Raw genomic sequence first — 22,092 nt, forward strand, 5'->3', positions numbered from 1 at the left:
GGGGCGTGTTGTCAGCCTGGGGATGGAGAATGCTCTCCTTCCTAGGTATTGGCTTTCTCATACTATTCAGTTGCTGCTTATGCCTACAATGTGGACCAGCGATTTGTGGTCTATGTGCCACCTCGTGTATCCCACATCCAAGTTTTCGTTCAAGATCCCGGAAGAAGAAAGAAGAACAAATGATGTTATATGAACAGATCGATGGATTGATGAAGATTGATATCTCCTAAGGGCAAGTAGGGGACAAGGAGGGAATGTGGAAATATGGATTTTTATGATCAGTTATGTCCCCTATCTTGGACCCCAACGGTTTCATGTATAAATCACAAGTACATGTATGTTCCCTCCAGTTCCAGTTAAGAAGACGCAAACACATGTGCGTCCACCGTCAACATGTCCTCTTCCAGATCCGCCATGAATGGGCCGGATATTCTACTCCTAAATATGAAAGGCCACCGGCTTTATATGGTTCATTTATCCCATTTTACAGTCCAGGCGAGTAGGCCCTGATTCTGCCATTAAGCCTTTTCCTGCCTTCTGCCTCTGAAAGCTCCAGTCTGAGCTCGCATCTGTATCCATGAACTTTGTCCTACTCCCTGCGCGGCTAACGGTGCCTGACTCGGCCTGTCGGCCTATCTGCCTGCCAAACACTGTATTTCACCTTCAAGATTATCTGCTCTGCTCCGCTCCTCATCCGATGCATTCCTGTCTCGTAGTTTAGGTAAACATTCTTCCAGCTTCCGTGCAAAGGGGCCAGGCCTCGCTGCCCTCATGCAAGTAATTCATAGCCCTGTTTCCATGGAATATTCCTACCCCCTCGCATCTAGTGTAGACACTTAGACGCTTGTACACGCACTAACAGTCAGTATAGTCAGTATAGAATAAGTTTCCATCCTAAGAGACCTCTCTTTTTGGATAACACAGTTCTTTAAACATAGGATATTAGATATGATTCGGGATTAGGTTGACATAACCCCAGACTTCTGTCTCCACATGTAGAGCTAAATGTCAAGTCCCCTTCACCCTCTAGTTACACGTCAATCACACGTCATGCTGCTGCGCGCGCATCTCTGCCAAGTATTTTTGCTGACATTGCGAAATTCTTTCATGGAACCACCCATTTCTGACATCATATCTAATGACGTTCTTTAGTTACGCCTAGTTACACCCATTTTAGTTACACATGTATGATTTTATCTCTGTTATCAACTGTTACGCCTCCTGCGTCTGTTTCACTATAATGCCTCTTCTATAAATATGATTATCTGTCAATAAAGTATTGTCCTTCACTTCCTGAACCTTCGTGGTGATGGAATATGGAGTCCATCAATTCGAATTGATTTTGGAATAAAGCCCGTTCCGAACCTCTAATACCACGGATTCTGCCTCTTATTTTACTGAGCTATTGTTATAGATTTTCCGCATCAAATTAAATACCGGTAATTAAATTATTTACCACAACAGGACCAGGAAGGGACCCCTTTCAATGTCCATTGCTTATATCCTTTCAAAATGTATGCAGTTTGGTTTAAAAAAGACCACATCCCCAAACACAGAGCCGCATTTTATAAGCTAAAATAATTAAAAAGTTGAAAACGATCATATTAAACGTTTCCACTCTACCCATCAACCAGGTATTGCAGTCCCTTTAGGAATGGCGCACTTACCCACCCTGGGAAAACATTGTTGTTCAAAGAAAGAAGATAAAAAGAAAGTAGCGCTTTCACTGGCAAACTCTGTAAAGTGGCGCTAATGTGTGTGGGTGTAAATAACAGTCTGACCTGTCTGCTGTCCACTCTGTATTGCTTTATTTAGGTATTTAACTATTTTTTCTCTCCATTCCGAGGTTTTTCTTTTCAATAGAAAACGGTCAGAAAATGAGGACATTTACAGCCAAAGTGTTCAGCCTTTTTTGGATCAATTTCACAGGGGAACAAATAAAGAAAAGGAGAGGCAAGAGAGAGTACCTTAAGAGCTGCCTCTTGAAATCAGCACGTAAGCAGGAGCGAGACAGAGACAGAAAGAGGTGGAGGAATAAAGAGAGAGGGCAGCCGCCAGAGGCAGATCAGGAGTAGTGGACACGGTCCTTGCCATGAAGGAAAAGAGACAGCGTTTATTTTTTCTCCGTTCTCTGCCCTTCCCAGAACAGCTGAGCCTTCCTGCAGCATAACAAAAGGCAGAGGGCGGGTGGCCTCTGACTCCAGGCAGGTCAAGTGCAGGGCCATTAGGTAGCGCTTTCGCGTGCTAATGGCCCTGCGATAACAGAAGGGAGAGGGGAAATTCCTTTGTCCCCTCGTCCCCCCCACCCTTGTCCCCCGTGTCCCCCCCACTCCAAAATCTGGGGGGGATATATCCCCCGCGTCCCCCACACTTCCTACGCCCATGCAGACGAGCCTGTTGTGTATAATGACTTGAGTGGTCTGTGTAGTGGAAGAGGCGGTAGAGCTGTGAGTGCCGGACGCACGCTACAGATAACGCAGTAACTGTACAATAACCAAACAAAGCACAGTAACCCAACAATAACCAAACCAAACCGTGATGGAGCAAAGAGGCTACAACCAGTTGTCTGCAAATACATGCTGCCAAAACTATGCATGACCTGACACAATTAGTAAAGCAGTGACATGTCATTGGTACCTGCCCAAACGTCTGTGCTAGCATCCAGAAGATGGGGAAAGCTCAGACTCTCACTGACCGTGAACTGAGGAGAAGCTCGTGGCACCCCAAACTCTGCGTATACGCTACTTTCGTGCGCACCATGAGTGGCACTCTGCCGCCCCGAGCACTTCACAGGTCTTTAAAAGACCATTCGCTTGTTAATGGGGCTTTGTTGGTTGTTGGTTGTTCACCCCTTCTAGAGCCCCTGCATCGCCACTCCGACTATTGCTGGAAGAATTAGCATGTTACACAATACTGCCCTGTCAGCTGAAACCCAGAGGCATCGGGTTTTTGCTTGCAGGAATCGGGAGGCGGGAGACTAGCGCGGCAACATTTACTCGTATTTTACCGTTTATAAATATAAATACAGACAAAGGAAATATCGATTTCCGTCTGTATTTATATGTATAAATCCGTAAATACGGAAAACCGGGAGCCCTAATTAAAACGTATCTCCTAAATTCTCAATTTAGTATTTTTCTTGTTCCAGTGCCTCCTTTTCTAGTGTTTGTCATTGTTCCATGACCATCTATTTTTTCAGTATAAATCGATACCCTCTCCTTACGTCTGAAGTGGTTTCTTGTTTAATAGAAGTATATTTTCTTAAAATGAAGATGGTGACAACGTGCTTCAAGTAGCGACGCGTGGTCTCAAGTACCCTCTTATGAAATTATCCCATTTTATTGACCTTGGTTATTTTGGTGCAGTTAGAAAGTTGATTTGGGTAAATCATCTGTAAAGAATAGAGTAAATATAAAATTCAAATTTTGCAGTGAAGCCTTCCTTTCTTTTTTGCACTATTCCTTCCCACAACTCTGTTTAATTAGCACATTGATCCTGATAGGAACTGTAACTGTAGCTGAGCTAGCATCTAAATATTGTGTACAACTTTCCCATTCATTTCCACCTCTCCCTCTGCATAATTTTCCATTGAACTCTGTTGTTGAATGGGACATTGCCTTTCAGCAAAAAGTTACTGTTCTCTAAGAAAAGACATATTTTTTCTCATATTTTCACATCCTTTGCCTTTTTATAACTAATGCCAATTTGTGGATTCCAGTCTCTAATTTGAAGTCCGTCAAATTAAGAGCTCCTGTTGAAGTTAGCTACAGAGCTCATGTATTTGCTACTGCATCACACTGTCCCTCTCGGCCTTTAGTAAACACATTACAGCTACTTTTGTTTTCCTAAATTATGTGTATTTAGCATTATTCCAACTTTTACAAATAAATTACCATTTTAAAGCAATTTGCATTCCCGCCACTTCTATTAGAGTATCAAAACCCTTCGCCCAATATCTTTGGATAATAGGGTGCGCCCAGACCACATGCAGCAGGGAGAGCCACTGGCAAATTCACCTCTAAGACAGACTTCCAGTTGTATAGCATGTCAGATAGAAATACTTAAATTGATTAATTCGCAGCCGAGCTGGATTACCAGCTGCCGGGTGGTCTTCTTTGCCTCCACTCAATCATCCTCTCCGATCTCAACCAAATACAATGCACGTTTGCCTTTTAATTGCACCATTGATTCCGGTACATTGATAACTAGAGTTCTATATACGCCGGATACGTTCTTCCATGGCCAACTTGAGTTACAGATGGTTATGTTCTGGAATCGGCTTGAGGGAATTCCTGTATGGGGCCAAAGCTGCAGATTGAAAATAAAATTGGGGCGTTTGGAGGTCAAAATGTTCACTCAGCTGTTGAAAGAATAGCATATGGTTTACAGCCCACATGCATCTCCCAACCTTGAAATTTACAGCCTGTCCTAATTCTTGAATCATAGCAGGTACATAACTTCTTCAAGCCAAATTCCATACCACAACAGAGTTTCCTTTGTAAGCTTTTTAAACTACCCCATCGATTTCAGCACCATATGCCAACATTCGACCGTTATCAGCGTCACTACAGAAACCCTTGCTGAAGAACTACCTCAGTACAACCAAGACCATGGCGCCGGCAGGTAAAATGCTGCTACTTCTAGTCACAGTGCCAGATCATCACTTTTTACAAATAGCCACTTGTTTATCCGGCACATCTGAGCTGTCCAGTAATAGTGTAAGTCCACTGGCCCAATTCCCCCATCGTATAGTGGTTGGGTACATTTACTCTGCGTGACTCTCTACGAAGCTCCTGGCCCCCTCATGTAATTATCTGCAGCCTGCAGCTTCAAGAACCATGTGCGCGTGATCCTAAACAGGTAGTTTTGCGATACTTATATCACCTGTGTCAATGTCCCCATTTTAAGCAAGGTGCTTCTCCGCAGCATATTTAATGGTAGTGTGCTCCATCTTGGCATGTGGTTTTAACGTTTCTAGGTTAGGGTTAGGAAATGTAGATCCCAGCAAGTCTTTTGGTCCCTGGATATCATTATACCCAGATATTTGAAAGGACTTGGTAGTAATGTGTAGCAGGATCAACTAGAGCTTGGTCTGGAGGGTTCCCAATTAGCGGGTTAACAGCAGACTTGTTCCAATTCACTAAGAGGCTAGATGCCTCTCCGTAAACTCTCCGGATGTGCATCAGCCTTGGAATTGAAAACTCGGGTCTCTGGATGAATAACAGGACGTCGTCCCCATACATAGAGATACAGACCTCTATACACCCTTCCCTCCTCAATCCCCAGTTGTGTATCCTTCCCTAGACACTCATGTGCATGGCCTTAACAATAAGATCCCATGGTAGAATGCTATTGGTTTCAATACTATGTGAATCTGACCTGGTATATGTCCTGGTTTTTTCAGATCAATATCCTTATTCAATTTTTTTTCTCTATAGGTTGTGGGAGATTATTTGTCTTGTTGCATATATTTTAGATGTTTAGCTATTTGTCAGTATCCCATACGTATAGGTAGCCATCATGGCTTACTAGTCTGCTCTGTTGAGTTTCTATTCCAACATGGCTGTGAAATTGGTCCATCTTAGTTATCCCTCTGGCGCATGCTTGAATCTCATTCCAGCCTCCGTCTTCCTTTAAATCAAGCCATGCCCTTGGCCTCCCTTTTATGGCAGAAGCTGCACTGCCGATTTATCGGCTGGCCTCCTCACAGCTAAGTCAGACTGACAATACCATGCAGCACTGTGCTTCTGACACATCTGCTTCATCCCCAGCATCTCAGCCAGATGGATGGAACTCTGCCGAGGGCCACCTAAATATGTGAATGTGTGTTGGTAAATTTCTAGATGCCCCACCCCCGTCTCATCACGCTTTATGTTGTGGCCAGCTCTGTGCCATTTCTTATGCCGTCGTTATTTTTTTGGTTTATTTGCAGTCTGTTTTGGTTATCCATGTACATTTTCCTTGCACTTTGAGCCCCCGAGATGCAGCGGTACATCTTTGCGCCATATATGAGGAGTTGTTTGTATGTTCCTATACACAATTGCTAATTGACCTTATGCGTCCTTTTTCAATAGCGATCACACATATTCATTATCATTAGCCCTCCATTGAGCTTGCCCTCGTTTTTCTATTATCCTAAGTACCAGACGATCCTCTGTATGCAATACGGCATTTGTCCGAAACTGTAGATATTTTATATTGGAATAACCATGCTTATACTCCGCATTAACTCCTGGTTCTTTATGATGAAAGTTTTATAGACGGTTTATCTTTTATGCCTTATGACAGCAACACTCTGCATCATTACAAGTCTGCTGAGCGCATTATATATTTTCCTACGCAGTGATCCAATTAGCCTTACAATCAATAGCAGGCTCTTCTGGTATTTGCATTCCAAGACTCCTTTTAAAACAAATATGTGCCAAACTGCAGGTTGCTTTAATCTTGTTGGCCTTTATCTCTTTTAATTGGGGCTCGTGTCTCTGGAGCACTTTTTCATTGACGTTTTGCGCAATGTGGTTCTGTGTTTCTTTATCTTACACCCTTTCTTAGTGTTCTTTATGTTCCGTAGCACTAAATATGGCTATAGGCTTTTTGCCGAATAGTGTATCTTTTCAAGCTAGTTCTGGTGGAGATTTTGGTTTTTGGTCAGTGGTTACAAATCGTGTTATTTATCCCTACTCTTAGTTACTATTTCTTCAGTCTTGTTTTCTTTAGGGCAGTATTCCATTGTGACACGTTTTTGCAGGTACTTTTGAGTGATATTAGCATGTGCCACGCGCATAGACAATTGAATACAAGCCATAGGAAGATTCGTCATAAGACATTTGATCAAACATAATGAAATATTGACTGTATTTTCAATCTAGTATACAATTAAGTATTATTCCATGTATGATATTTCACTGCTATACAAATTGTCCTGTTCTCAGCCTTTTAAGTGTGTGTGGTTTTAGAAAGAATGTTGATGCGAAAGTTTTATATCTGAGCTTTTTGATTTTTTGGGGACTTTTGAGATAATAGCTTTATAAGAGTTTATTTCTGATAATATATTTTTGCTATATAAATTATTGAATGTTAAATTAATAAAATATTTGTTGTACATGCTGCTATATATATTTATCTTTTTATTGATGATAAATTGTAAACGTAGTTGCCTAAGGTTTCTGCACACTGGTGCATTCTTCCTTAGTCATAACTGTCCAAACTGTCTTGGCATTATACATAGGTGTTGTTTTAGGGTTGCCCTGGCATCTTCTAAACAGTGCTACCTGTTGCTCAAGAACTTCAATTGTCTTTCTGTCTACCAGCTAATTATCACTATCAAATGAAGGAAAAATAAAAGCGGGTGGGCTATATTTAACGAGGTCCAGTATACAAGCCCTGAAGTAGTTATACGAGAAGGGTATACAGTTCCTCTAGTTGTACAGGAGTGTGAAGAATACACTCATCCTTGGGATCGAGACAAAGTGGGGAGCAATGTCTAGTTGGCCTGGGAGTGTACTAGCATGTGTTGGATGGGGGAACCCACATTGGTGGAACTAAAACCCTCACACACCCAGCAAGCTAGGTGTCATGCTTCATCATCTGGGTTTTGCTCCTCGTCGGGTCGGCGCTGCAATTCCCGATGGGCACCCAAAGATGGGGCTCTTTAGCGGAGATCTTTTGTTCCTTGCCGAAGGTGAGTGCAAGTGAGGGCCAGGTAGGTGTAGACGTTAGTGAGTGTGTTTTAAAACGGGGTTGGTTAGTCTGAATAATGGATTTTATTCGGTCAGTAAACCACCCTATTAAAAACGAAATGAGAGGCGGTGGTCTAGACACAATGGGTCAGGGACTACTCTGCTCTACTCAGATGGTCAACATGTTTCTTGCCTCAAGGTCAGGGGGATCCAGCGGCAATTCATCAGGACCGGTGAAATTGAACTATCTACAAAATTGTGAGGGTGTGCAAACAATTATTTACAGTGGTGTCTGGATAAAAACTACCCTAGGGAAGTGTCAGGAAAACTAAACACTTCCGTTATGGATTGGCCTAACGTTATAGAAAGTGCCGCTCCAGTCGGTACATGGCGAGCCTCTTGGGGTGGCGTGTTAGCCTAAGTTCTGTCGCCCAAGGGTGGTCTGCAAACCTACCCCGCTCCGCCGAAACCGGTTTCGGCGGAGCGGGGTAGGTTTGCAGACCACCCTTGGGCGACAGAACTTAGGCTAACACGCCACCCCAAGAGGCTCGCCATGTACCGACTGGAGCGGCACTTTCTATAACGTTAGGCCAATCCATAACGGAAGTGTTTAGTTTTCCTGACACTTCCCTAGGGTAGTTTTTATCCAGACACCACTGTAAATAATTGTTTGCACACCCTCACAATTCGGCAAGGAACAAAAGATCTCCGCTAAAGAGCCCCCATCTTTGGGTGCCCGTCGGGAATTGCAGCGCCGACCCGACGAGGAGCAAAACCCAGATGATGAAGCATGACACCTAGCTTGCTGGGTGTGTGAGGGTTTTAGTTCCACCAATGTGGGTTCCCCCATCCAACACATGCTAGTACACTCCCAGGCCAACTAGACATTGCTCCCCACTTTGTCTCGATCCCAAGGATGAGTGTATTCTTCACACTCCTGTACAACTAGAGGAACTGTATACCCTTCTCGTATAACTACCAGCTAATTATAACATAATTCTAGCCAGATGACAGCCTTCATTGCTTCCTATAAGGTAATGTGCGATATTCACTGTATTGGGTTCAGCTTCAGTATACATCAGTGTTTCTCCACATATATTCATGGAACTTGTCATCTTGTGACAATCTTGGGTCCAGCCTTCACTGCCTGAGGGACCCTCTTCGGAGACGCCGAAAGGTGATTTGTATTGTTGAGTGATTGGAGAGAGTTCTTGGCAGAATCTTAGCACTCTCAACCTCCGATAAATCTTCTGCTGGGATAAAAAAGTAGTCTAGCCTGGAGTAAGATTTGATTGAGTAAGAATAAAAGGTTTAATCATAGGTTTCTTGGGGTCTGCCCCTTCACATATCCCTATGTCCTAGTGATACGGCCCAGGCATGTAAAGGCTTCACCCTATGAGGGTTGGCTGTGTATTTGAAATCAGCTTGGGCAACCATCAAGTTGTTAAAATCTCCCTCTATAATCATCTTGTCCTCAGGGCTGTAATATAACTTTAGTCAGATCTGTCATAGTCGTCTCGAAAGGGGAGTTAGGGTTGGGAGGGGTTGGAGGAGAGTATATACACTTGCAACCATCCAGGCTCATCCTTCCCAGTGTAGCACCCTACTCTTGAACTTATCATTAAGCCCAATTACGTTTCAGGAGACCAGTTCATAAGGCAGAGCTATGTTACTGTGCGACATGGTTAATTAAAATATTGCAGTGATGTACTTCTATATGGAATAAACTGCTTGCGCTCTATTATGTAAAGCTGAAGCTAACGCCAAATCTCAGCTCCCCACCCACACTTCTAAATGTAAAGCATCTGTTGCCGTTATAATTAACTAAAACTTGTTCAGAAGGGGTGGCTGAAGCTCCTCCTCAGTCCACAACAGCTAAGTTAAATAATATACAATGTCCCTGCCTGCAGCAACCCTTAATCTATGCTGCTTATCTCAACTGGGGAACAAATACCAGCCTTGTATCAATGGGCATTGGAACACAACACCCCTCCCCCCGGCTGTAGCTTCTCTATTGATTAGGTGTTATGTCAAAGTTTGAGCATCATACATTTCGGATCCCTTGACAATGTCAGTTGTACAGTTTTTTGAGCCCTGGCGGCGGCTATTTGACTCTTTACTTGCCGCTCAAGTTGCGGTAGCCCAGTGCTTGCTGCTATCTCATTCTATGCCATTATGTAGTCCACTGCTTTTCTGGGAAATTATTTCCATTCTTCCTCCACTCCCATGAATATTGAGGAGTCTCAAAGAAAAAGGATTTTCCTTGAAACGTAACCTTCCACTTGGCTGGGCACCGCAACATGTATTTAATTTGCATTGCTCTTAATTTTTGTTTTCATCTTGGTGAAGGATTTGCTTTGAACCTTGTTCATATAATCTGGAAATATCTAGAGTTAAGATGCTGCACAGTGCAAATCTGGGTTTTGGCATGCCATCCGAAGAATAGTGTTCTTTCCAGTATAATTGAGTATCCTGACGATCTTTGGTCTAGGGGAAATGGGGGTGCCCTGCGGGGTCAGTACGCTATGCGCACGCACAAGCACAAAGCAGGATTCAGTTTAGAGTTCAGTGTCAAGAATTTGTTAAGGAGCCCATGGCCTTGCACGCTCTACCCCCTCAGGCAGCCCGACCAGCCTGAGTTTGTTCTTACTTGACCTGATTTCTGTGTCTTTCGTTTGTGGATCAAGATTGCTTTGCAGTCTATTCATTTCTTTTACAGACTTGGTCTCCACATCTTCCAGAAGGAGATTCTCTGCTCTGCTTCTTTCATACATTCAGACAAGTTTCTCAGATCCTGACACAGAAGAGATACTTCCTCACCCACTCCTTCAATCTTTTCATCTAAATTCTTGAGTGTGTCCTTGATTACTTGGAGTATCGTCTGTAGGAGCATTGTCTCCCTTCAAAATTTCACCCCCCGCTCCTGCAGGCGGAATGATAAACTTGACAAATTTGTCGATGTTGTTGGTTTGGTGCAGCAGGAGCTTTGTCTTTCACCATTATTGTCATAACCCCTAACCTTCAAGGGATTATGACAGTAATGGTGAGCCTTCCACAGACTCCGGCTGCGCGGCTCCTCTTATAATGGTCAAGCTTCGCTCCTCCAGCACCCCTCTCAGGCACCTTATCCATGTGCTCTCCTCTGCCCCATAAACTGCTGCCAGATTTCACATGCCTGGGACGTCAGATAGAGTATACTTCATTATTTTAGTTATGCTGCATATTAGGGTCAGGATGATGACAGATTTTCAACAACCTAGCACGGAGCTCTTTCATTTTGTGACTGCCATCAATCCATGCCCCCCATTACAGCTACTTCTGACTTTCCCTGCACACCTCAACCCATGTTTCTGTCAACTAAGAAGTTTATGCTGCAAAACAAGCACTCCGCTTTAGTAACTGAATTTAACTAACAAACAAATCTTCAAGTATTTGGTTTATTTTTCTAGATCCTTGGTCATAGTATATCCTGTTATGGAACCAGAATACTGTGTGTGCACCACACCTCTGTTACCAAGACAATAGAAACTATGTTGTGGATGATCACCCTGCTGCATTTTCGTGTCCCTATCTTCCGCTTTGCTTCCGCTACTTTCCTTCTTTCACACTTCAGAACACCAAAAACATGTTCTAATTAACTAAAAACTCATTGTTCTCCAAAGAGTCTCTAAATGCATGCAGCAAAAAAATGCTCTATGATCAGTGGAGTGTTAGTGCAGGTGAGCCCCTGAAATACTTGCCATTCAACTACACTTTGCCAGAAACCAGAGAACAATTTCTATCACTGCCGCATCTTCTTGAGCTCATCATTAGATTTGCAAGGATTATAGATGACCTCGAGGTCAGTAAAAAAAAAAAAAATTAACGTTTTACAAGCTTGGTTGTTTTTTCCTCTTTTCCCTGACTAACCAAATCATTTTGTATCTGTCTCTGAAGTGCAGTATCATGGCAATGTTTTAAAATATATATATATATTGTATGAGTTGTGTTGCCCTGATGGGACGAAACATGTTGGTTATAGATTAAGAATAAAGTAAAAAATGTTTACGAAAAACATCTGAGTCTTTGCATTATGTAGTTTTCTTTGAATTAATTTGGAAACTTCTGCATGATTTATTCACACATGGTCAGTATAATTGCAATACAGTCTTCTGTGCTGGGTCATGTATATTGTAAATATTGTTAAGGATCTTCTCCTGCTGGAAAGTTTAAGATGACTGATCTTCCAGACTTGTGCACCTTTTTCTAACTTTGTTAAAACCTACTTTGAGAAGAGCCTCAGTCTCTTTGTAAATCAAGAGAGCCAAAGTATTATATCGATATGTCTCGCATGCTATATAGACCTAAATGTCCCACTGTTTCTACATGTTGGTCATAAGCTTATGACGTGAACATCTACTTCTAGAGTAGTCACAACATTTTATCCTGTTTGTAGATTCTGAGAAACTTATTAAAATGAAAGAAGACAACCAAAAGCTTTATCGCAGAGCACAGCGGCATCTAGAGAAGAAAGAAAAAATACAGCGACACAATCGCAGACTTGGTGATCTGGTGGACAAAAGAAATAATGATTTAAGAACCCAGCATGCACAACTGGCAGATCTTCGGCGGTCCCACATACTGGAGCTAACGTCTTTTATTTTCCCTGTTGGTGAAGTAAAAACCATAATTAGGTAAATTAATAATCTGAAATTAACAATAATCTTGGTTTTCAATGCTTGTTTTGTGTTTTCTGCCAGAGACTCGTGGGATCTGTTCTAGCAGCTCATTAGAGGCTTAGCATTGTGTATTTCTTTAGTTATGTGTATTGAACCATGACTCTTCCTGATCATGTAATGGATCCTTATATGCTTTAGATCTTCCTGTGGGTTTATGCCCAAAAATGTGTGTTCTTCTAAGAAATTAATCCTAGTTTAGGGCAGATGAGGTTGAAAGTGATGGGGCATACACTAATTTTGCACGTGATCCTTTCCTTGCATGGCAAAGAAGTGCACTAGAGGAGCTGATCTGAAGGCCGCAATCCCTTATTGAGCAGTGAGTATCTCACATAGATCAAGTGGGGCATCCAGCATCTCCCACCAGTATAGCTTGCCTAGATATAATGCCACCCCTTGATTTATTGGACATCGCTGTTTACTTTAATTGTCACAATCTAGACAAGAATTTCCACCTGTCTAACTAGCACTCTTGAATTATCGCTGTTTCTTTATTCTGGACTCTCTTGGGCAATCAGTTACTTAACTACTGCAGCAAGGGGAACTTCCCTCATAAATGTTCTTTCATATTTTACTGCTCCTTCCCCACATACAAACTGATGCCATTAATACTTCTAAATAGTAGTCATATAGATTTCCACCTTCTAGGGATGACAGAAGACTTGTGCAAATTATGTATATCAAATGTAATCATAGGTAGTAAAATCGGTGATTAATCATAAATCCTTTACCTCCATTTGTTTTCCATAGGAGTATTTTACAAATCACATTGAAGGGCCTGTATCCTAACAAGGTTTCTCTTAATATACCAACTGCTTCAACAGCACTACCACATCTCACAAAGCCCTCTAATCCTCCACTCAGTCTAACTATCATAGCATCAAACTAAAATGTCAAATAGTTTACAGTACAAAATATAACCCAGCTTTGCATTATTTTTCTAATCATTTGCGTTATTTTTCTAATCTTTTGTGTTATTTTTTTAATCATTTGCATTTGCTGATTAAACCGCAACTTCACCTCAATGATGATCTCAAAAACATTAGACATAAAGGCATATATAAGGTCAGGCTTCTGCTCTTCTAACACCTAGGTGTACTGCTTCCCTATACACCCAGCAGAGTCCATCTTTCTCACTTGTAGAACTAATCACGCAGTAGCCTTCAGACCCCAGAATACAAATGATGGTATTGTTTAGGTTTACGAATAGTTTCGTAGGTGGTGGATGGGGAATAGTAAGAATGTAAAAATCCAAGGTGTGTGTCAGTGATGGGGCTTAAATAGAAGCCCCTATCTGAAGCACAGCAAAGTTTCAACATGATTCGTGTGAGGCAGGGGACCACTTAGGCATGTGAATGGACTGAGTACTCCTGGCTCATTCTGTGATACCGTATGGTAGAGGACTACTCCAGGAACAGCCTACCAACCCAGAGTCTTGTAGAACAGAAGCAAGTGTGTTATTGTTTTACTATATATCGGACTAGGTACTAAGTGAAAGTATTATCCACCTGCTTTCATGTAGTGCGGCATGGGCCAAGGCATTCACTGCTTCCACAATGCAGTCTAGTCTTTGGTTTATGCAAAATGTAAACAGTTATTTGATCAGTTATTTTTTCTGGGTTCAAATTCCAATGATGCTTAGTGGAGGCTATCCATTGCACGTTGTTTCTGAACCAGCACAACATAGCATGCTTTAGTGTGCTGATGGACAGCAAACTGTGAGATTGACTCCAGCTCTTTCTTTAGGGCCACCCACGCAACTTCCATCTCCTGTTCTGAAAAACAGAAATTGGAGGAACTGACTAATGCATTGCCAGAAATGTCCTCAGTTGTCTGTGAGAAATCCCCTCTAACAGCTTCCTTTCCTAGGGTAGAGACCAGTTTACAAAGGATATCTGTGCAACAGTGCACACAGAAGCCACTTTCAAAAGGCCACTTTCTACAGTGAGTCATGATTCCATTCTCCAGCCATGACACTGTGTATGTAGGGCAACTCATTTTCTCCTTCCCAGAGTGCTTATTGTATTTTGAAGGGGTTGGGGGTTTTATCCTCCAAAAAATAATAAGAGTACTGATACGCCCATCAGCTGTATCTCTGGCTAGGAACTTAGTGAAGGAACTGTTTGCCAGATATCTTTGCTCTCCTGGTATTAAAAACACTGTAATGCTTTTGAGAGCATGCTGTGTTCAGAGAAATGAATTTGAAGTGATTAAATCTATACCCAACATTATTTATATAAAGCTACTATCGATTAGCCTTTTCTATATTCCACCTCTTAGCTCACCCTAGTTTTCTCACATTTAATTTCTGCAAAGTTTGCATCCCAGGTGCAAGGTTTGTGTCCATTGTTGACTTTGAATAGACCCAAGATATAAATATTTTTATACAGATCCAAATTATGTGATTGTTTTTCTCATATATTAGATTTGTTTTATGTGGTAGAATCTGAGACTTGCAGATGATTGGTCTCAGGTTCCTTTTATTTTATATTTTTTGCGATGGAGCAAGGTATCATGAATTAGTGAGATAGTGACTCAAGCAATCCATTTTTTCAGAAATGTAATGCATTAACCGACTGAATCCTTAGTTCCCTCAGAGATTCAGAAAGTTCTAAGATTTCCTCTTTGGTTTCTGTCTTTCCAGATCAGTCATTTCTCTTTATAAGTGTAGTGCCCTTGTGATGTTAGAGGAGAGGTATTTTATCTTTTTAGTATTTGAGTCTTCTAGTGAACTAATTCTAGCTTCCGCTTCAGCAGTTTTGTTGTTTAGTTGTGTCATAGCAGAGTGTTTAGCCACAATTTCTGATTGCATTAAGTCTGTATTGATTTTGGCTGATTAGGCAAGATCATCAACTTCAAATAACTTTTTTCAAGATCGTATCTATTGTATTATTGATATCCGCTTTCCCTTTGATGGAGGAATCTCCGTTTTGGGTAGATCTGCTTTGTCGCATTTAAGGCTGGTATGGGTTTCTTTGACTAGCATGCCGTATATAACAAACGAGTATTTCAAACATTAGTGAGCTCAACTTTGTCGGTATGAAATCAGAGATTTGGATGATCTCAAAAGGTTGTGCTAGGAGATCTGCGAGCACTGAGAGCTGATGGCAGAATCCTGTGCTGACAGGTGATCGAATCCTGTGGGTGTAAGCTTGCTCCTCAGTTAGAGGTTTAGACGCAGGTGGGTCAAGGACTTTGAAGATGGCACTATATTGTGCAAATCTTCTAGATAGCATTCATAACAATAGAGAGAGACTTCTTATCTATCTGCAGTCTTAGATTGGGATGTAATTGCTTCAATACCAGGAAAAGATGCATTGCCATAAAAGAATAATTATACAGCTATCCTCTTGTGGGACTTGGCAAATTAGTAGTAAATTGGAAGGATACAGTTCAGTTCTGAGTAGACACATTAGGTGTAACAGCTTGTTTATGCAAAGGCTTCCGTGTTGCGGCCACCTACCTTGGATCAAGGTCATGAAGTATTTTTTTTGTATTGAAATTATTTTATTGCATTCACAAATGCCAATGAAAACAATGCGGAATACAAGCAGCAAAAGTATTGTAGAATTATACAATTGTCAAGTGTGATACATAATACTCCAGCAATAGAAAGGTGGAGGGGAGAGGAGAGGAGCCAGTATAACAGGCAAGCAAAAGAAAAACAGCAGGGGAGGGGAAACGAGTCATGCAGTATTAAATTGTGCACCCTGCATTGCTGATTCTGAGCTACAGGAAGGTGAAAATGTGAGAAAAAGGACTCACAAGATAGATGAGGAGAATTGACTTGTGATCAGCTTGTCTTCGGTGCACTGCCATAAAGGGACAAAGAGTCTCTAGAACTTCCAGAAGATCCGGCGTTCCCTTGGGTTATTCAGGTTCTGGCAGCCGCGCAGGCTGCGCTAGGCCACGTTTATCTCTGTGAAGTCTTCTTTTCCTGTATTTTTACCATATTGTCAGTATGTTGAGCATCTTGCTGGTGTGTTGAAGTCAGATCCTTGGGATAGGCTCAAGCATGATCAGGCGGAGCTGGAAGAAGGAATAACCTAGGACGAAGCATCCATCTTCCTCTCCAAGCCACACCCTCATTTCATTTTTACTTTGGCTTTAACATGGAAGTACAATAATCAAATTCAACCAAGATAATTGGGACCAAAGTTATATTCCTGTAGTAAGTCAAATAGGAACTCCTACCCCCACAGTAGACTGTTTATTCTGTATCAAGGTAAGCCACTATATTACCATTTCCAAGAACTGTTTGACGTGGGTCATACATCCATAGGTTGGTTGTTATGCTTCAGTCCAGCATGAATTCAGCTTCGTACAGATGGTCCAACAATTGTATCCCCATCACGAGTCTCCTAGGTATTGCTGTACTGATTATTTTAATGTTGGTACGAGATCATTGACCGAGGTCTACAGTATTTAACATCTGTCTGATCTTTACCCCACTTAGTCACAATTATTATCACTGCCCCTTGCATAGAACTGGGCAGTCAATTCAGTGCCTCGCTTCAGACTTCCATTAATTTTAATCAGCCGATGTAGAACACTTTGGAAAAATTCAGCTGGCAGCTCATCTGTCCCTAGTGTTTTGCCTGCTGTTTAATCATCAGTGAGTAACTCAGTTCTTCTCCCACCAGTGGTTCTTCTAACACATCCCTTAGCTCAGATGCAGCTAAGGCAGCTATGGTTGTCAGGCAATGTCATTGATCTTGATGCATTGTCCTGTCTGTGCCTGCACTTTTGTCTTGCTAATGGATTAGTGGTCTTATTGGAGACCAGCAGTTGCAGTGTAGCCAATATCCCTTTTCTTTCCATTTATAGAGCACCTATTTGTGGAGCATCATGGGTAGGGGCTGGAGCAAAGGAGGAGTGAGGGGAGTCTTTTCTGTCAGAATATCCAGAAAGCCTTCATTTGGGGGGTATCTGCAGACCTCTTAGGTTTTGTCAAAGCGTAGCTCTAAACTGACCAGATATGGAATGACCAAAAAACCAAAGGGTTCCAACTTCCCTCTCTGTGGTCAGATCTTGTAGAGCTAGATCACTCTTGTACACCAGTTGGGCCACTTGCCGTGGCACCACTGCTTCCAACATTTGTTCTGGCCATATCCTTACACTAGCTTTTTAGGTTTCACCTGCACAGCGCTGCGCAGTGCTGGTGAATTCCATTGTATTTAATATAAATCTTTAAAAGAGGCTTCCATCCTGGCCTCGCTTTTCATTGGTTCCCGTGCTTCGCATTTACTCTTCCTTCTTTTCTATTGGCTGTAGCAGACTATATCCTGTTATTTCCTCGTATTCTTTTCTGATCAGTCTCCTGAGGCCCAAGTACTCCCTTTCATCCACGTTGGTGGGTGGAACTTCTTTTATTCCGTTTCTTTTACACTGCGTTTTTAATTTAGGTTTACCTAATCGCTCCCTGCCTGCACGCATTTGAAGCATGCTTGTTCTCTCCATGCACACATTTGATGCGTGATTGTTGCCTGCATGTTTTTCACTGCGCCTGCTCCGGTATGTGAAGCCCCTTCCTTTCGTTTGCTCGTGAGCCAGCCTTGTATTTTCTGGAAAGCTTTGAAGTTCGAGCCTTACATCATGGGGTGCAGTTGCTTCCTTTTAATAAAGTTTCACTGTGGATCTGCAGCCCCACTGGTCGTCTCGAATACGGTTCTCCCATGGGCACCCACTGTTGCAATGCTGCTGGCTGTGCAAGCCGTACCGAACAGCTTGTGGCTTACGGTTGATGCCCGCACAGCCACGGCTCACTTGTCCAGCCTTGTGTCTGGCCCCGCACCCTGTCTTCTCTCCCTGCCTGGCCAGGTACTTCTGACTCTGGGTTGATGGGAGGTTGTATCGGGTGGATTAGACAACAACGTTGCGAGTTTGTTGTTATATGTACATATCATGGCATACATCGACATCGTATTCATCAGTCCGCATCAGTGCTGATGATGCGTCGTGCAGCCGGGGCGATGCGTCCGTTCCAAGGACCTGCAAGGCTGTGGTGCTGAGCCCATCCTAATCATAAAGGTTGCCGTCGATGAGGGATGTGAGGGCCTGTGCAGTGGATGTGTTGTGCAACAGCGGTTCTAATGAGGCAATGGAATACGATGCGTGTTCTGATCCATGCAGCAGCTCTGTCTCGGTCTACTCTGGGTTGTGTCACACAGCAGAGGAGATGTACCAGTTCCGCTGGATCCACAGAAGATAGCAGAGCACCTTAAGCCTACTTCCAAGGGTCCAAGACTAAGGGTGGAACCACTTGGCTGGGTAGGCTCACAGATGGCAGAGTCTAGGTGCAAGGTTGTTGGAAGCCTGTTGTGTCCATGAGGCCTTAGATCAGGAGGTCAGCCAACTAGCCATAGAAGTCACTCTGGGTTCAAGAGATGCAGGTCCAGTCTTTCTTACCCAGGCAAGAGGGTAGCAGGTCAGCACAGCAGGCCGGTAGTCCATCAGAGAAGCAGTCCATCAGATTGTCAGTCTTTTCAGTAGCACAGCAGTCCTTTTTTCTGGCAGCGTATCCACAGGACCAGAAGTTTACTGAAGCGTTGGTGTCTGTCATCCAGTATTTATAGCCAGTTGTGCCTTGAAGTGGGGATATGCTTCTAGAGGCATGCCTCTGAAGTGTACAGGTGCTTTGCATTCCTAGCCCTGGCCCCAGACTAACTACATGGGGTATGCAGCCCTTTGTGTGGAGGCAGGACACAGGCTATTGAAGGGTGGGTGGGGTGGGGCCCAGCTCCCCAGCTCCCCCCTCCCATCCTGCCAGTGATGGTCCATCCAGGCACATCGAAGCTCCATATTGTTTGTGGCTGTCTAGGAGAAATACACAGTCAACTGTCAGCTACACCCAGTCATGTGACCCAGAGTCAGGCTGCACGCACAACATGGCTAAGGCAGGAAAATGCCAACTTTCTAAAAGTGCCATGGCCAAACGTTTTGGACATTCGTGAAGAAAGAAGTTGAAGAGTCATTCACGCCAAAGGAAACAAGGTGCGTGACGTACGTTGAAAATCACGCATGAGGGTGCTGGGCTGAAAATCGCCAAAAGAGCAGAGCTTGGACTTCCTGTTGAAACTTCCAAAATTGCTGTGTGGACACTGATGGAATTTGTTCTTTACTCTATCGCCTTAACAAAATATAAGATATTTTGAGAGTATGGTGCATTTATCGGCTGATCTGGCGGCATTATAAATTAAGCTTTCTGGTCCCCGTAGTTGGAGGGGTTCGAAACACGTCGACCTTTTGTTCGTGGCCAATTGTTTTTGTATATTATGCAAAGAATCAAAAAATTTTGAATCATTGTAATTTGCTTTGTCTTTGGCCCGTTTTTTTGATCTGTTACATAAAGTTTGATTGAAAAGAAAAAATTCTCCAAGTGGGCTGGGTGTGGGTTGTTGGAATGTATGGCAAGTGTGATTTGGAGCCGAGTTTGTAAGGTGTGATGAAAAAGCAGGTGTGAATGGGTTTTGGAAGTGAAATGAATGTGAGTGTAACACTGTGATGAAAGAATAATAGTTGTTTATTGGTGATATGAGGATGATGAATATATGTGAAAAGTTTTAATGATATGAAATTGTGTTTGTTTAATTGAATTTACTCTCTGGTTAAAAATAAAATTCGATAATTCAGTGAGAAATTGAATTTCTGTGGTGACATTGTTTTCTTCAATGTTCTGGTTAAGAAAGGTGAATAATGGATCAGTACTGGCATTCCTTTGTTTATTGCTGAATTTGGGCTCAGCCTTACTGATTAGAGTCCAAACCCTCTATTGTTGTATGGAAATTTCTAAAAGTGTCATTTTCAAAACTGAAATTTAAAATCTAACTTCACCATATGTCAGGCTTTTTCATTACAATTTCAAAGACACCAAACATGAATTTTTACCTGCTCCCAGTTGAAAAATTACAGCTTATTAAATGTAATAAGGTAACTCCAATTCTATCCCATGGGAGAGTGCAGCCTTGCAGTAGTGAAAAACAAATTAGAGTTTTTCACTACCAAGACATTCGTAAAACCTAAAATGTGTCCAACTTTTTATAGCTACATTGCACCCTACCCTCTGGGCTATCCATGGTGTATCATAGGAGTGATATGTATGTATTAAAAAGAAAGTTTTGGGACTGGCAATAGATTGATTTTGCCAGGTCAAAATGGCAGTTTAAACATCTCAGGCCTGCAATTGCAGCCTATGTGTGCGCAGTTTTATAGTGCTACTCAAGTGGGTGGCACAATCAGTGCTGCAGGACCATTTGTAGCATTTAATTTACAGGCCCTGGGCACAGGTAGTGCATTTTACTAAGGTCTTAGGAGTAAATTAAATATCCAGTTGGGTATAAGGTAATCTTACCATGTTTTAAGGAGAGAGAACAAGAACATTGACACTGGTTAGCAGTGGTAAAGTGCACAGTCCCTAGTCAGCAAAAAACAAAGCCAGCAAAACAGGAGATCTGAATGCAAAATATTAGGGGGAAAGCCACACCAAGGATGCCAGGTCTAACAATAAGGATGTCTTTTCTTTTTCATTTCAGAGATCCTGCTGATGTATCCTGTGAGAGTGACAATGCAATGACCTCTAGCACTATAAGTAAACTTGCAGAAGCCAGGAGGACAACATATCTCTCTGGGCGATGGGTTTGTGATGACCACAATGGAGACACTTGCATTAGTATCGCAGGGCCCTGGATAAGCCTTCCCAGCAATGGGGACTATTCAGCCTATTACAATTGGGTTGAAGAGAAAAAATCCACACCAGGACCTGGTAAGTATTTTATTTTTCAAAACAATGTTTAAGTCTAAGAATTTGAATATTAATGCATCCGACAGTGGTGGAATCTACATCAACTTCTTAAAGATGTTAAATTCAGAATTTGGTCTCTGTATTGAATTCTGATTAGTAGTTTTAAATGTAAAATACAAATTATTTCCAAATAAAATTTTACCTCCTAATCAGCGCTGCAGTACCAGCTGCCTTTCCCACAGCTCATTCTAACAACTAGACCAGATGCATGATCGTGAACACACATTAGCTTTTAACATTACTATTTAGCGTGGGGCAAAAGTTACTTGTTTCCCTACCCAGGGCAGTCTTTTGAGGCATGATGGCCCCAGGCAGGAAAATCGTTCAGTGGCCCTCAAATGCATAGAGGATACTCCATGCACGTCGGTGTCATTTATTTATTTTGAGTTTTTTATCAAGGTAAATCTTCCACTTTTGAAGTTTATTCTTGAAAAAACAAAAAAGTTGGTGAAAGAGGCTCATCAAACTTGGCACAAATTTGGCAAAGCTTTATTTCCATCAATGGTGCAGAAGAGGTTCCATTTAACACAGTAAGATTTCCCCGAACCCCTCTCCCTTTCATGGCGAGCAACTCTAAATATGGTGATGGTCTTCCGACAGATTAGCAGAGGCTCTAGACTCTACTGATCACGCAGGCCAGACAGCCATTCTCCATACTTCAATCTCCCCGAGTGAGTATGAAGCTCAGGGTGACATTGTCAAAGATCCATTGTCATTTGTTGCAGTGATAAATAAAAAGAATTGGAAATTGCATAATTGTTTTTTTTAGTTCAAAATTCTCATATATATTTATATAATTTATAAGGTGCACACTACAAACGAAATAATCCAAGTGCCTTTGACATGATGCATAGGTATCTTCATATGCTGATGTCCTCTATTGTTTATTAATTACTCC

At 42.2% G+C, this 22,092-nt stretch overlaps 1 protein-coding gene across 1 annotated transcript in view; it reads left to right on the forward strand.

The window, feature by feature from the left end:
• ATG14 (autophagy related 14) overlaps positions 1-22,092 on the forward strand; it is a 199,593-nt gene that overhangs the window by 126,694 nt on the left and 50,807 nt on the right. The window contains exons 5-6 of the mRNA XM_085626789.1: positions 12,115-12,352; positions 20,926-21,155. Coding sequence (XP_085482915.1) covers positions 12,115-12,352; positions 20,926-21,155 — 468 coding nt within the window. The remainder of the gene's footprint in view (positions 1-12,114; positions 12,353-20,925; positions 21,156-22,092) is intronic.

Source organism: Triturus cristatus, chromosome 9 (assembly GCF_964204655.1).
Source record: "Triturus cristatus chromosome 9, aTriCri1.1, whole genome shotgun sequence".
Taxonomy (NCBI): domain Eukaryota; kingdom Metazoa; phylum Chordata; class Amphibia; order Caudata; family Salamandridae; genus Triturus; species Triturus cristatus.